Raw genomic sequence first — 17,488 nt, forward strand, 5'->3', positions numbered from 1 at the left:
GTGCCTACATTGGAGTCTTTTAAATCACCTCACTTTGTAGTCTCATAGTTGTGTTTCTTTCCCAGTTGATAACTTAGAAAAGGCATGAAAATGAAGTCGCCATTTTTGTTTTTAAATATGAAGTGACAGCAAAATCACATGATTAAATGTCAAATTCCCAATGTGAACACCGTCTTAGCTAGGATTAAAAATGAAAAGGACATTTTCTTCTTTTTTAACAATAATACATTTTAGAATAACAAAAAACGCAAAGACGTTCTAAAGTTTTTTGATAAAACATCTCAAACCTTAAACAAAACCAAAGAAAAAGAAAAAACGCCAAACACAACTCAATTAAATTTCAAAGTCTACAATCAAAAACCTGCACCAATTTTACCTTCTTACGATTCGGATTTATCATCCGAAGGATCAAATCACTCTGACAGAAGTTTTTCAATGAAGCGCAATCGTTTAACAAACAAGGAGGTGTGCAACAAAGAGCTTGTTACATCCGAAAATGAAGAATCAACTACCGAAAAGACGGTCTACCCCAGTTATGTCGTATATCGAACAAAAGGAAACAAAATAAAGTTGGTACAGAATAAGGTTGAACGAACAACACCCTCCCCAAATTCGACCATTGAATTAGAATCACAAGAACCACCTCAGAAATTGGAAAACAAATCAGAAGAACCAACTTCTATTACTGAAAATCCTGAATCAGCTATTAAGCCTGATGAAATTGAAAACCCACCAGTTCCAATCGATGATTCTGAAGAAATAAGTTCTGAAATTTCTCAAGGCACCTTGATCGATTTATCCCAGAAAGCCAGACCAAACGAAAACCCCACAGTACTACCTTCAGTCAATGTCAATGTTTCCCCATGTTTGCCATCGAATTCTTCTAATAGTATGGAATTTTTGACTCATTCAACTGCAAGTAATGAATCAACAATGTTATCATCTGATTGCTTAGAAAAGTCCAACCTAAATTCTCCGCCATTCTCTTCGAAAAATGTCCTGCCAACAGAACCCAAGGAAGGTAGTTTAATGAAGGCCTTATCACCCAAGTCACTGATTCCTATGGCTATTGTAGGCAAAACTGAAATATTAGCCACGCAAATTCCAACAAACCGCTCGGATTTGATACAAGACACTGAAGTTCAAAGCTCCACTACCCCAAGATCGGAAGAAGTTTTAGTTGCCACAACAAATGCCGAGGATATCCAAATTGCGCAACCCATACCAAATATTGATAATAATCTGAAAGATAACTCTGCACGAGTTTCTAATAACCAAGAACCATCGGCCGAACATGAATCATCTCAGCCATCTCTAACTTCTGCTAATAAAATGAAGGATCTACCGAGTTTGAAAAGATATTTCGAAGCAATTTCTCGGCAAAGACAAATTGCTAACCAAGAGAGCACTGCATCAACATCAATTGGCGAAGAAACTGCTGAACAGCAACCTGTACAAAGTGAGAGAGATGATCGAAAAATGGGAACGCAAGGCAACACGAAAAGGAAAACCATTCCAAGAACCACTCGTGCTCATCCCGAAAGCTCAACTGTTCAAAAACTTGTTCAAGGTGCTCTTAGCTTTGAATTCAACCCACAACATTATAATGCCCATCATGAAACTATAAATCAGGAACCAATTCCTCCACAAGCTGAAAATCAACCAAGTGATGACTATGAACCACTTGATCCATTGAATAGAATGCAAAATATACCAACTTTTAACAGATATTTTAAGCCTTTTTATTTGCAAAGACCTACAATTTCTGGAGCTGAGAATTCTCCCTCAACTTCTGCAGCTTGTAGAAGAAGCACTGAACAACAACAACCTATGCCCGCTGAACAATCTATGTCTGCTGTTCAGTATATGCCTGTTCCAAATACTTCGCCCTCTGTACAGTCTTTGCCAGCTGCACAATCTATGACCGCCTTACATTCTATGCCTGCCTTACAGCCTTTGCCTACAACTGCTAGAGAAAGACGCCGAAAGAAGCCCCAGTTACCATCAAGCAGCAAGCAGGAAACAACAAACATGAGTTCCCATTTCTGTCAACCTAAAACAACTACTGTCGAGACTTATGGAAGAACTGTGCCAAATCCATATTCTCCGACTTACAGTAGTCACATAAGTTCAACTCAACAAGTTTTCAGCCAACATCAATCACCAGCACACGCTCCTGAACCAAAACCAATTAGCCATCCATCACAGCAGTCAAATAAACCATATACTCGGACATCTAGCACTACTCGAAATTCACCAATAGAAATTCCTCGTCCAGAGACGTTCCCACGCCCAACTGCCCCACCACCGTACTCTAATCACACCTTGTACAGTCCCTCATATCCTCCCCAACTACCCGGATTTTCACCTAACCAACATCGTTTTCCTCCTTTTCCAGTTGTTCAGCAGCAACAACCATCAAATATGCATTCCTATAATGCCCCACATTATTCTAGCTCCAAGGCATCCCAATATCCACAACAATCACCCATTCCAAAACCGAACATGTATGGTGGCAGTCCACCATCAAGGAACGAGTTCGGGATTCCTCCCCAAACGAATTATAATTATTGTCAGCCTCATTACTCGGGAACTCAACATTCTTCTCCTAATCAAACACCAACTCGGACAGAAAATAATTATGGTCACTATGCGAGTACGTCTCGAAACTTTGCTCCTCAACCACAATCGCCTACAAATGTTAATCCCGAGGTTATGAGATACAATACAAACCATCAAAGCTCATTTTGGTGTCAATATCAACATCAGCATCAGCAACAACAACAGCATCATCATCAGTATAAGCCCCAAGCAACTGAGTCTCAAAGTCATCCCCAAACGTCAATGGATCAAAATACTGTAGATCCAAATAAATGGCTGAATGACAGATTGCAACAAACGCTCAGACCTCACGAAAACATTGACAAGTCATCTTGGATTGCGCGGCCATCACATCAAGAAAATACCGTCAGACCGCCTTCGACAAGTCCAATAGATATTGACACTTGGGTGAGAGCCAGAACTCATCAGCAAGCCCCCAAACCACCACATACTGAACTCACAACCGAGCAAAGGTTATCTCAGCTTGAAGCGGTAATTAATTCGTACAACAAGTTCTTCAACAATTTTGAAGGCTTTCCAAAAGCCTTAGTTGGTTCCGCAACAGGGCCTTCACTTCAGGCACCACCGCCCCCACCACAGGTGATGTCGATGCCATCAACTTCTCAACCCTGGCAGCAGCCAATGATGAGTAACTTACCATCATCCTCCCCAGCAATGGGTAGTATCCCAACACATCAGCCAGCCCCAGATCCTCGTAAGATATTCAATGGTGTTTGTTAATTTTTGAAAATAGCCAAAAATGGTATAATTCTATTTTTTTAAAGGTATCGCTTGGGGAGAATACTACAATCAAATGAACACAAGACAATTTCAAGGAAATGCAGGTAAATAAAGCGTACTTTTAAAAAATAATCTACTTTGCTTATGGAAAAATGATTTTATTTCTAACCAGGTTATCCAAGAAGCAATCCTGTCCCTTCTGAAAATCATATGAGAATGGAAACGAATCCAGGTAATAGAATGAATTCATTTACAAAAACTTTTGTACATTTTAGGGACTATCTACAATTAAATTATTTCCCTCTAGAAATTTTTTCCATTGCTGACATTTTTCCTTTTACAAATTGTATTAGAACTTTTTACAATCAAGCTTTAAAATGACAGCACAATGAAATCGAACAGATTTTAATTTTTATAGCAAAATATGGATACAAAAGATTTAAATTTCGTTTAAGTTGTGTGAATTTCGACACAATAACCGAATTTTTACATTCTACATAGGACAATATAAAAAAAGCATATATGTCTCACTTTGAACTCGTAGTTTTCATTCTATAGTCACACAATCTCGACAGTTTTATCTAAATCCATTTGCAATAGATGTACAAGGTGCACCATCTGGACGTAACCTATTACAACATTAAATAACTATTTAATTTTTCAGGCATTTATTTCTAACCAGGTTTAGAATACAGCGTTGATTAAATGACCAGTCCCATTTCCGAGCTTGAAGAATTAGGGATATGGTGTGTATCGTAGGTCAAATGTCACTATATGACGTTTTTAAATTGTGTCTATCTGTCAAACACCAAAATCGGCTGGAAAATGGCGGAGTTTTTCAGTGTATGTAAGCGTAATTGTACCTTTTTTAAGAACGATTTTAATAAGCACTAAACTAGATGGATACACTTTTTCCAAGAATTTTTAAAAGCTTTGAAACCCTGTTTATAGTGAAAACCGTCAATTTCCTTACAATAGCCATCTACCGCAGACTTCACCTTTTCATTGTTGGACAAATCATTTACCACTGATCCTTTTTTTCAAGTTTGGAAACAGAAAATAATCCAAGGGGCCTAAATCTGCCGAAGCAATTCGCACTTTAACTCATTGATTTTGATGGAACTGTCTTCGCTTTCTTTGGAGCCGATTCACCCCATGCATTCCATTGTTTTGACTGTTCTTTCGTTTCAAGTGTTAAGTGATAGACCCCTGTTTCATCCATGATTATCAATAAACGCAAGAACTCTCCTTCATTTTTGTAAAACTTCGCCAAACACTCGATTGCAACATCTTAACGACGCTGTTGTGAACGACTTGGTTTTTTATTATTTTACTATTACAAACAAAGAAGCAGACTCTCCCAGAGTAGAATCAAGCTCCAATTCAAAAGTAGTTAGACTGAGGCCTATCAAAAGAAAGAATTGTTTCACATAACGATGCCCAATTTTTAGGGCCGTCCTTACCTTTTTTGGGGCCCTGGTCACTTTTCGAAAATGGAGTCTCTGTATGATTATATAATAATATTTTTTCAGGTAAAAGAAAGGAATATTTACTGAAGGGGTCTTTTTCATCTTCAAAATCCATGCCTCTGAGGATGTCGCTTTCGATTGACATCAGCGACAAACATGTCAATCTTTCTTGAATCATTGTTGTTCTGAGTTTGTTTTGGATTCTTTTAAACTTAGAAAGGAACGTTCCGCACTGCAATTCGTCACCATCGTACTGAAGAAAATTCTTAGTGTAATTTCAAAATTTGGAATGCTCTAGAATGTTGTCGGGACTTTCATTTTCGTGTCGACTAATTTTCAAGTAGTCTATTAAATTCAGGCATTCAGCATATAGTTCATCTCCGTTCACATCTTCGGTGTAAAATTTAGCAAAAGATTTGCAGTTCTCTTTTAAGTCTTCTGAATTCAGATTTTTTAATCGAAAAAAAAGTCATAGCGTTGGCCAATCTTGGTATACGAACCTAGTCTTTGTTTCAAATGAACGCTTAGTGTGTCCACAATGGGAAGAAAAGTTTCAATTTTAAATCTTTTTTTCCCAGTCAGAATCACTAAGGGTCCAGAGTCGTCAAAAAAGTCTGGCGTGAGCTTCTACACCTCATTCTTTCAGAAAGGTCCTTATATTCGGAAGCCCGTTTTTTTTGCCTGGCTGATGAATCAAAGTTATCAAAATTTTCCCTGAGCCCAATTATAAATTCATCTATTGCACTAAACAAGTGTATTGCAACATTCAGGGTAATATTTTGTTATGAAGTAAAGTACTTGTTTTATTAATTCTTTGCAATGCAGAGTTAGAAAGTTCTGTAAGTATGGTAAATTTATGCTTGGACATATTTTTGCAGAGACTAAATGCTTTCTCTCTGGTCTCACGCAACCTTTATATAAGGCACTTAGTGCATCAGCTCGCGCCGACCATCTTGTTTGAGAAAGACTTTTTAAAACTTTTTTTGGACCTAAATGAGAACACACTCCATCGATGAGAAGATACCGAAAAAAAAGTTATATAATTTTTCAATAATGTCAAAGAATTTGGTTGCTTCTAAGACACACTCAGCGGCATGCACTCCTACCAAGTTTAATGAGTGCCATGCGCATGATACAAAAGTGTTAAATTTACATTTTTCTTTTATTCTTTCCTGCAGACCAGAAAACCTTCCTGACATATTTGCAGCGTTGTCGTAGCTTTGGCCTCTGCAATCTGTTATCGAAATGTCATGATACTCCAAAAACTTCAGTATGGTTTCCGCTTAATAATCAGATCTATGTTCGTTAATTGGAATAAAGTCCAAAAACCTTTCAACAGGCTCGTGATCTTTTACGTAACGAATAATAAATGTTAGTTGATCAACATGAGACAGATCGGGTGTACTATCAACGCTTATTGAATAATTGTTTGCCATTTTGACTTCTTTTACAATAGTTTTCAAAACCTGTCTTCCCATGACATGAATAAATTCGTTATAGATATTTGCTGAAAGATAACACGCATGACCACTTAATGGATTTCCAAATGATGATCTGCGAGAAACGGGTCAAACTCGCTAAGCAACTCAATGCATCCCAAATAATTCCCGTTATTGGGGGATCCGAGGATCTCATTGTAATCGCTAAATGGAAGCCCTCTCGAAGCTTAAAACTTTACAACAGCCACAATCCGCTTCAACACATTTCTCCAGTAACTTACTTTATTTTGATGTGATATTAATTCAGCATCTACTCGAGCTGTCACTTTTGTTCGTGCTATATAGGTCATCATAGATTGTCTATGGGCAGTGTTGTTCAGCAAGGAAAGTACAAATTCTGATCATTCTTTATGCATCTTAAATTGTATCGAAATATTTTCTTTCTTGAAAATAGACCAATAGAGGTTAAGTGATGTTTCAGAAATTTGGGGCCCTGGTGAGTGCGGTAAAGTGGTAAAGAGGTATCTGCGTCTATCGTAATCTCCATTGCTGGAAAACTTTTACCATTCATTTTTTTCAAGTTTAAAAATAAATAAATTGGTTGCGCCAGTCCGTTGGGAACTAGGGCCTAGTGACTTACAACTCTCAACCATTCCTGTATGCGAGTCTTATTGTCAGAGATAGAAACAAAAAATAATTCAAGGAGCCTAAATCTGGCGAATACTGTGCGTGAGGAAGCAATTTGAACTTTAGCTCATCGATTTTGATGGAACTGTCTTGCTTGTCCTTTCATATCAACGGTGAATTGATAGACCCATGTTTCATCTATAACTATGAATACACGCAAAAGATCTGCTTTATTTAACTGTTATAAATGAAGGAGCAGACTCCCTCAGAGTAGAATCTACCTCCAATTTAAAATTATTTGGATTGAGGCCTATTAAAAGAAAGTATTGTATCGCATAACGATAACCAAATTTGTTCATGTGTACAAATTCACGGAGAGCGTTTTCTATTGCTGCCAAACTAATAATGAACAATGTACCCTCGTCAAATTTCAATCTTAAGCTTTAATAATTTGGTACTCCCCATAAGATATTCATTCTTTTAAACAACAGCAGGCATCTATGCGTCAGGTCGGGTACAACTTTTCCTGTGCTCCTACCTCAATCTCTTTCAATGATTCTATTTCTTTTCCTTTAAACCCCTACCCTGTTTTTTTCTATTTTTTCAAATTAAACGATTATACCCCTATTCAACTTTTCCCAACATTTGTAATCTTTCTTCTTTTTTGTTCTTCTAATCACAGTTCACAAAAAATGTATCTAATCGCAGGGCTGGCTCTCCAAAGTGTAGATTTCCAAACTATTTTTTTTTAACAAAATCTCTGCTCAAAAATTCGAATGACTTACACAAACATTCAGCCATTCTTTTTTGGAAATCATCGTTTCACGGGTTACCGACTTCTTGGAAAGCTAAGTTCTCTAATCGAAAAGCACCGTTATTGAATCTCTACAAACCTATTGTTTCACTCCCCCAAAAACGCTGACTATAAATAAAAGTTGTAAGCAGGCCCGGATTAATGGGGGGCTAGTTGGGACTGCAGCCTCGGGCCCCAAGGAAACGAGGGCTCCATCCCATTAAGAAATATAAACCGTAAAACCGCGATATTTGAACTGTACAATCTAATAAACTCCAACAATAAAAACCAAAATTAGTTGACCCCACATAATCCAAACTCGAAAAATATATCCCAAAAACGTTAAACCCATATAGCCCAACTCACAATTAATCCAGTGAATTGTTCGAGTGATAAGCAAATTTCATCAGTAGAAGTCAGCCCTAGAACCCATTTGCTAAGTACGCTATCAGTGATTCCACGCCCTCGTGTCAAGTCACCCATACTCTTCATTCCACGCATTAGAGTTTGTTCAATTGTCTGGTACGACCACAGCTCTTTCCAAAATCGGTCAGTCCTTCTCAAAGTAAAGTAATCCTCTTGCACAAAGTTTTTAAATTCATCTGGGGTCATCACAGAAGGCAATTTTATCATGTCCTGCAAATACAGGTGACATGATTTGGCGTATGAGAAGTGCCCGATGCATGAATAAATGAAATCATATTCTCACACAGTTAATATGGGCATTCCAATCGCCAGACCGCTAAGCGTGAATAAAATCTTTAAGCAATGTAATCATACTAAACAACTGAATCGTTAAGGCTGCTGTCCCTTTAGATTGAGTTTGTTAAGATTTGTTTATTGTTTCTCACTATTGGATCAAATGAGGGTTGTTTTAGTGCACATAACGAAGGAGGCTCGTCAAGAACTTTTTTCATGAGATTTTGGATTTCCTCTAAATCATGTTGGCTTATGTCGACTTGTTCCATTAGTATTATTAAAACACAAACTGCTTTAGCGAAAGCTTTTCCTTGCAGCATCTTTTTAACAGAAACCGGGGCTTATATAGGACTCATTAACTCTTGGAGGCCACTTCCACTTATCAAAAAATCTATTGGAAAAATATAGGACATTAACAGGTGAAATCCATTTGACTACGCATTTTGATAGATGGGACTCAGATGAATTTGCGGCAACACAAACTGCCTGCATAGTGCAATGGAGTATAGAGTGTATATAACCAAAACAAATGAGCTTCATAGCATGAAGAAACACTAAGCTTGATTTAAGGTTTACCAAGCTCTTAGAAACCAGCTTTCTGTATATAAATAAAGCAAGGCTGCCTAGTGTTGGAGACATGCATGATCTGGGACGCACAACTGATATAATGCTATGCCCTATTGCGATAAACTTTCTTTTTCTATTCGTTTTCTTTAGTATAAGAGTTTCCAGAACTTACTTACTTAAGGTGGCGCTTCAGTCCTGTGTGAACTAGGGCCTCACCCAACAAACTTCTTCATCTAGCTCGGTACCTAGCTAGATGTCTCCAGTTTCAAGCTTCAAGTTGGGTGAGGTCACCTTCCACTTGTGCGCACCACCTGATCCGCGGTCTTCCTCTACTGCGCTGTCCTGTGGGTGCGGATTCGAAGACTTTCCGGGCCGGAGCATTGGTTTCCATGCGCTCTACGTGACCCAGCCATCTTCGTCGTTGGACTTTTACCCTTCTGGCTAAGTCTACATCGCTGTACAGCCTGTACAGAGTTTCCAGAAACGTGTTTAAAAAAAATCTTCACAGGTTTTCCTTACATACTAACTAAAAACTTTTAATTTTGTAGAAGATTATTTTTAGATACGACAAATAGTTTTAAGATAAACCCGAAAAACCGAAAAAATCGTATGTTTCCTTCACTGCCGCTAAAGTTATTTTATAAACTATAAGAGATAGGAAAAAATTATTAAAAGCTTTTTTTTTTATAAAATTTAGTGAGCTTTATTTTTGTAGAACAAAAGTGTTTGATACGCAAATAGTTTTCGAGATAAAGTCAAAAACTGAAGCAAACTCCGTGTTTCTCTTAACTGCCGCAGGAGCTCACGTCGGATTCTTGGGGACTTTAAAAAGATTTGACGCCACAAATTCGTATTTGCCAGAAGTGGTACTAGATTTAAACGTAGCTAAAAACATGATGTTGTCTTTGATTAAATATTTAAAAAATACACGAGATAATTTTTGACAAATTGAAATAGAATCGAAAGCCTTGAGCAAGGAAGTTAATCAGGAATTTTCTGATTTCATTAAAAGAAGAATTACAAAAATATTGAACGACGGAGAAAAAGAAAGGGAAACGCTCTATGGATCTGATAAGTTTTCGAATTGGCACTTTTTATGTAATTATACTCGTAGATAAATTGCTCACAGAAATGCAGAAGAGGATTGAAGCTTACACTTACATCACTGATATCTTCGGATTTGCAATAGTTTAAATTGCAGCCACAAGTGTTTTCTTTTGAAGTTCAAAAAGAAAAAAAGTGAACTAATTTCACCAATTAAAATACTTAACTGGATCGTTGAAAAACAAGTGATTGACGTTTTTCGAAATGGTTATATAGCCCGTAGAATATTCGTAACAATACCTATAGCTAATTGTAAAGCAGAAAGACCTTTCTCAGTCCTTAAAAGAATACAAAATATGTACCAATCTTCGATGTTGAATGAAAATTTGTCACCTTTAACTCGTTTAGCAATCAAATCCAAATAATTAAGATCGATTGAGTTTAATGGTTTGATTCAAGATTTTGTAAAAATTGTTAAATTGAGAAAAAAATTTTGTTTATTAATTATTATTTATAATGTATACTATAAAAAGAGCCCCGATGAATAATTAGCCCCAGATATAAAAAATTGGGGGATAGTTTCATGGATTTTCGATGCATCAACTCCTCGGCGCATAGTCTCTGAGAGCGTGGACTTCTAGCGCCCCAGGTTATTGGGATGGCTCGCATGGGGTTTAGTACGCTCTAGGTTATGGGGTTGCCTCGCTTGTGGTTTAGGATGCTCTGGGTTATGAGGGGTTGGCTTGCTTGGGTTTTATATCTTTTTAGGGGGCCTCAAATTTGAAATAGCCTCGGGCCCCTATTTTCTTTAATCCGGGCCTGGATGTTAGATGTGTTTCCAAAACTTGACGAATTTTAATGGCCGTTTTCATTTATGTGATTAATACTAAATTTTCAAACATTATAGTAAACACAAATGTCAACATACAATTTGACATTCAACTGTCAAACTATAGATAATAATAACAACCATTGAAATAACAAGCTGCTGAAAAAAACAATTATAATTTCTTGATTAAATTCACAATTAATTTTGTGGTGATTTAGCCAGGTTTGTGGTCAGATTAATTAAATATTTAAAAAAGATTTTTCCTTATTGACCGCAAAAATCGTTATAAAAAGACAAAATTTGTTGTTGTTTTTAAAATTTTAATACTTTTTATTCAATACGAATGCATTTCGGTTCTCAACTGCGGAACCATCATCAGCGGACGACAATTAAACAAAAACACAAAGAGATTACACAAATTACAATTTACAAAAGCTTGACTTTAAGAGAAAACAGAACAAAACAAAACAAAGAGTGTGATAAGTACTGTTTTTATCTATTCTCTTTCTTAATAGCGCTGAATAGTTTGGAGTCAATTGGTCCAGGTTCTAAGTTCATGAGGTTGTTGTTGATATATATATGTATAGATTCATATGCGTCCAGTTTATTAGGTTTGTTTACTTTTTTCAAAAGTTTAAAATTGTCGTCAAAAGAAGTTATTTTGTGTGGACTATCGTTGTTTGGGTCAAATATGTGGGCTGCTATTGCTTTGTCTATCTCTTTCTTTTTTACGGATCGATGGTGTTCGTTGAATCTAACCTCTGCAGCTCTTCTTGTTTGTCCAATGTATTTTTTGTTGCAGTTAGAGCAAGAGATTTGGTAAATGCCGCTGCATCGATTAGTTGGTATGTTGTCTTTTGTTGATCCTAGGATAGATTTTAATTTGTTGTTGTTTGTATGTACAATGCTCATTTCTGATTTAGCAAAGACATGTATTAGCTTGTTGGTGATATTCTTTTGACGACAATTTTAAACTTTTGAAAAAAGTAAACAAACCTAATAAACTGGACGCATATGAATCTATACATATATATATCAACAACAACCTCATGAACTTAGAACCTGGACCAATTGACTCCAAACTATTCAGCGCTATTAAGAAAGAGAATAGATAAAAACAGTACTTATCACACTCTTTGTTTTGTTTGTTCTGTTTTCTCTTAAAGTCAAGCTTTTGTAAATTGTAATTTGTGTAATCTCTTTGTGTTTTTGTTTAATTGTCGTCCGCTGATGATGGTTCCGCAGTTGAGAACCGAAATGCATTCGTATTGAATAAAAAGTATTAAAATTTTAAAAACAACAACAAATTTTGTCTTTTTATAACGATTTTTGCGGTCAATAAGGAAAAATCTTTTTTAAATATTTAATTAATCTGACCACAAACCTGGCTAAATCACCACAAAATTAATTGTGAATTTAATTAATAATCATGTTTACCAAACAAGACATTAGCCATTACTCGCGACTTTTAATAAAAAGAAAGAGAATACAAGCCAACATATTATTTTTAAAACAGTGCAAAGTAAACAAAATATTCCCCAAATTCATGGACATTAAATGCAATCTACACAACTCAAGAACTATACAAGTGATCAAAGAAGCAAAGTGTTTGTGGCTAAAACAAGAAATTAATTTCCATTATTATTGTTTAGACCAAGTTCAACTGGATATTTATGACCTACATATGAAGATGACGAGAAACTTACATTTTGTGGAATTTGATTATTTCAATCATTTGTGCTTTGCTTTGTTCAAGAGAAGTGAAGATTGTTTTAAAGAAAAAAGAAATAAACAAAACAATAAGTATGAAAAGCTTTCTTTCACACAAGCGCCTAAAATATTAAAAAAGCCTTTGGTAAAACCAGTTAAAGACCTTGTTATCAATCTCTCAGAAGAAAATTTTGATCAAGATGAAATGGATTTATTAAATAGAGGATTAAATTTCACAGTCAAACCACGCAAAGTCCCAATTATCGACATCGTAGCTGACATCGAATCTGCCATACAATTCAAACAGTACGACATAAAAAAGTCAGTGAGGGACAAAGCTTTACCTCTTATTAAAAATACATTGAAACAACAACATCTTAACTCTACAGATAACAAAATGAACAACGCTCTTGAGAAACTTAAAAAACACAACACTTATTTCATGAAATCTGACAAAGGTAATAAAGTAGTTATTTTGAACAAAACAGATTATGACAATAAAATGTTAAAATCTATAGAAGAAGATAATTTCAAATTAAATAAAAAATCACCTTTAAACGCCATGATTAATGATGCCAAAATCGCAATTGACACCATACACAAAGTATTCAACGTCAATAAATATAAGTTACGTGTTTCCAACCCAACAGTTCCGTTAATGTATGGTTTACCCAAAGTGCACAAAAATGGAGATAAAATGAGGAAAATTGTCTCAAATGTAAGCTCCCCTTTTACAAACATAACCAAATGGCTTGTTAATGAATTACAAAAATTCGGAAATTTTGACGGTTTTTCAGTCAAGAACACATTTGACTTCGTTGACAAAGTAAAAAACATAGAAATTGAAGATGATGAAATTATGATTTCATTCGATGTAACGGCCCTTTTTCCATCGATCCCTATTAATGAAGCAGTCGAAGCAATCAGAAATCATTTACTTAAATTTGATCTACCACCAGAAAAAACAAAAACTTACATTGATTGCATCAACATTTGCATGAAACACAATTGTTTTCAATTTCGGGACTCATTTTATTCAAACGACTTCGGATGTAGTATGGGAAACGGCCTCTCGCCATATGTCGCAGAAGCTTACATGTGTAAATTTGAATCTGATTTAAAAAAAGAAGGTAAACTACCACGTATTTGGCACAGATATGTTGATGATACCTTTGCTGTAGTGAAGAAATCAGAAGCTGACAAAATACTCGCAACAATCAACAACAGATTCCATAGCATTAAATTCACTTTCGAGAAAGAGGATGACACCCTTCACACTTTGCCCTTTCTCGACCTTGAAATCAAGAGAAAAGGGAAAAACGTTGAGTTCAGTGTCTACAGAAAACCCACATCCACAGATCGATACATTACAAATGATTCATATTGCGCCTATAATCAAAAAATTGCAGCCTTCCATTCAATGGTTTACAGATTATGCCGTCTACCTTTATCTGTTGAAAGCTACATGAAAGAATACCAACAAATACTTCATATAGCTGATGTGAACGGCTACGATAAATTAGTCATAGACCATTTGATCAAAAAACACTCGAAGAAGTTAAAGCTCAGCAACATCAGTACGTTATTTGACCAAAACAAAAGTTCAAATAAACACCGCGTCACTTTACCCTTCACCCCGAATATCACCAACAAGCTAATACATGTCTTTGCTAAATCAGAAATGAGCATTGTACATACAAACAACAACAAATTAAAATCTATCCTAGGATCAACAAAAGACAACATACCAACTAATCGATGCAGCGGCATTTACCAAATCTCTTGCTCTAACTGCAACAAAAAATACATTGGACAAACAAGAAGAGCTGCAGAGGTTAGATTCAACGAACACCATCGATCCGTAAAAAAGAAAGAGATAGACAAAGCAATAGCAGCCCACATATTTGACCCAAACAACGATAGTCCACACAAAATAACTTCTTTTGACGACAATTTTAAACTTTTGAAAAAAGTAAACAAACCTAATAAACTGGACGCATATGAATCTATACATATATATATCAACAACAACCTCATGAACTTAGAACCTGGACCAATTGACTCCAAACTATTCAGCGCTATTAAGAAAGAGAATAGATAAAAACAGTACTTATCACACTCTTTGTTTTGTTTTGTTCTGTTTTCTCTTAAAGTCAAGCTTTTGTAAATTGTAATTTGTGTAATCTCTTTGTGTTTTTGTTTAATTGTCGTCCGCTGATGATGGTTCCGCAGTTGAGAACCGAAATGCATTCGTATTGAATAAAAAGTATTAAAATTTTAAAAACAACAACAAATTTTGTCTTTTTATAACGATTTTTGCGGTCAATAAGGAAAAATCTTTTTTAAATATTTAATATAATTTCTTGGTTTATTTTCATTTTAGTAAATCAATATCCAGTTCCACAACAAATAATTTCACATCAAATAAATGCTGCAGACTCTACAACTGGAGGAAATCCTAATTCGTCTATTGATATGAGGTCATATCGATCATCATCACAACACTGCAATCAACCTTATCCACATAATACGTGTGAACCTTGGAAAAATCAGTGTCATTATTTTAAACATACATAATTATTTTTTAAATTAATTTAAAACAATAATGTTAAATGAATACATTTCATAATCTCCAAGAAATCAAAGTTTTTTTTTATAACTAAGTGAAATTTTGGAACGCAATTATTTTTCACGAGAACAAAAAGTAAAAATAGGAACAGGAAACATAAAATTGAAGTTTTCGTAAAATTTTAATTTCTAAGTTTTTTATAACATTATTTAAAAATGCTTAGATAACACTTTGTCTAAATTTTAGATTTAAGTTAAAAATTAGAAAAAAAAAATTAATTATCAAAGATGTAACTTTGAATTTAAGTACGAGTTCTATTCCAACGGCTAAAAATTCCAATTCAATTCATAAATTGAAAATCTCCAAATTTGTCCGCTGAAATTTCAGAGTAAGATTTTATTTTCCTCAAACACATCAAATGTATTAATTCGTCAAATTATAAATGTACAGGGAAATTAAAATAAATACCTGATCGTGACTCTTTGATATACATATTTATAAACGTATTTTTGTATGGCTATTGAATTTAATGTAATGGAAAAGTTTTTTTTATATTTAGGATTAAAAATAATAATATTTCTCAAAAAGATTGATCCATTAACAAGTATGAAACAAAATACATATTATAAACATAAAATTATTTTTTTTTATTATTTACATAAAATTTCCACAATTTATAGGTTAAACATATTCACACAGGTTCTTAGCTCCCTTTTTTAGGGAAACTACACCATGGAATTAAATTTTGCAGAATCAAATGATGTATCAATAATTTCATCCGGCTTGAGCCCCTAGAAAAATTCGAAGGTAAAGTTATCCTAAAAAATAACTATGTATATAGTGAAACTTTTCTTTTTTTATTCACATATATTGTATTATCATTTTTAATGCTAAATGCATTTGTTTCACATTAAAATTTAAACTTAAACTAAAACTTAGAGCAACAAGCTAAAAAAATCTGAAAGAAAGACTAAGTATATCATCGTGTATATGTATATCAGGCTTGTAAAATGATGCAATCTTTTGTGAACGTAATCCTTATAAATCAATCATTGAATAGAACTTTCATCATGGAAATCAATCGTTTCTATTTTTTACAGGTTAATTCTTTATAATTTTTATCGTTAAAATAATGTGCCTAATTAAGGGTTGATTTACATCTATTCCTGGTTTTTATCCTTAAACATTTTGTTTCGAGATAATTGGTTAAGAAAGTCAAGTTAGTTTTATTTGACATCAAAATGAAGATAATGACTTTTAGATCCAGAACTTTCCTTTTAGTTTATTTTCAATGATTAAATCTTTTTCAATGTCCTATTAATCTTTGATTTCATAGTTCGGAAAAAAATGGTTCCAATATTTTTGTTTAACTTTGTAACTTTGAACTCTAACCTCAAATGCTTCATTCTAATCAGGAAATGCTTGATTTGAATCGGGAAATTTGTATTCTATGACACAAAAATAGATTTAACCAACCGCTATATTTGGTGTTAAGGGGGTATTCTGGTCTAGTAATTAAAAAAAATTGATTTTTTTTTCTTTTCATATTTTCATAGTTTAACTATTTAAGAATATGTCTACGAGAAGATTTTCCCAAATTCAAATTATTTTCGGAGAAATAAGTATTTTGCTGAGCAGCCATCCAAATCGGTTGGGCTGCAAATAATAGAACAAAAGACATAATGGGGTACTTTAAACGCGTTTTTCTCCGAACTGTCTTTTTGAATCTGATACCCACGATTTCTCAGGTTGTGCAGAACCGATTTACTTGAAATTTTAAGAGAGTCTTCTTTAGGGACTTGTCTACGTCTGGAACTACGGCCATCCCCCAATTTGTATTTTTACTATTTTTAACAAATCGAAGAATGTTCAAAAAAATGGTAAATTTTTTTTATTTTTCTTTAGACAGTCGCCATTTTGTAAAAAAAAATGTCTGTAACTTTTCCGTAGTTCCAGACATTGCAACATTATTGTATATTAATAATCTTTTTTAGTTTTTGATTTCAGATTTCTAGGAGAGTTAAAATCGTGGGTATGGTCACGCACCAAACTTTTGAGACGCACCACTCCATCAGCTGATAACTAACGGAATTTTGATTTTTTTTACTTTTTTATTTTTTTTTTGTATGTTTCTAATGTAAATAAATAATGTATACAAAAATTGATGGTAAAATTGTTGCTTGCTTTTTTCTACAGCACTTCAAAAATTACCTAAAATTCATGTCTCTAGACCAGAATACCCCCTTAACATGAATCGTGAAGAGTTAAAGAATTTATTTTACTTATTATTGATTATTTTTTATTTATTTTTTTAGAGATGCAATGTAATTGAAAAAAAAAATACACTTAATGGCTGAATCACAAACACGCTTCAACTTTGTCTTCGTCTGCGTTACGGTG

At 34.5% G+C, this 17,488-nt stretch overlaps 1 protein-coding gene across 1 annotated transcript in view; it reads left to right on the plus strand.

Annotated features, from left to right (window-relative positions):
- The window catches only part of LOC129951864 (uncharacterized), a 73,295-nt gene extending 58,131 nt beyond the window's left edge, over positions 1-15,164 (plus strand). Inside the window, exons 4-7 of the mRNA XM_056064217.1 lie at positions 235-3,316; positions 3,387-3,446; positions 3,515-3,574; positions 14,903-15,164. Coding sequence (XP_055920192.1) covers positions 235-3,316; positions 3,387-3,446; positions 3,515-3,574; positions 14,903-15,096 — 3,396 coding nt within the window. The 3' untranslated portion in view covers positions 15,097-15,164. The remainder of the gene's footprint in view (positions 1-234; positions 3,317-3,386; positions 3,447-3,514; positions 3,575-14,902) is intronic.
- Positions 15,165-17,488: the final 2,324 nt, after the last annotated feature.

Source organism: Eupeodes corollae, chromosome 1, assembly GCF_945859685.1.
Source record: "Eupeodes corollae chromosome 1, idEupCoro1.1, whole genome shotgun sequence".
Lineage (NCBI taxonomy): Eukaryota > Metazoa > Arthropoda > Insecta > Diptera > Syrphidae > Eupeodes > Eupeodes corollae.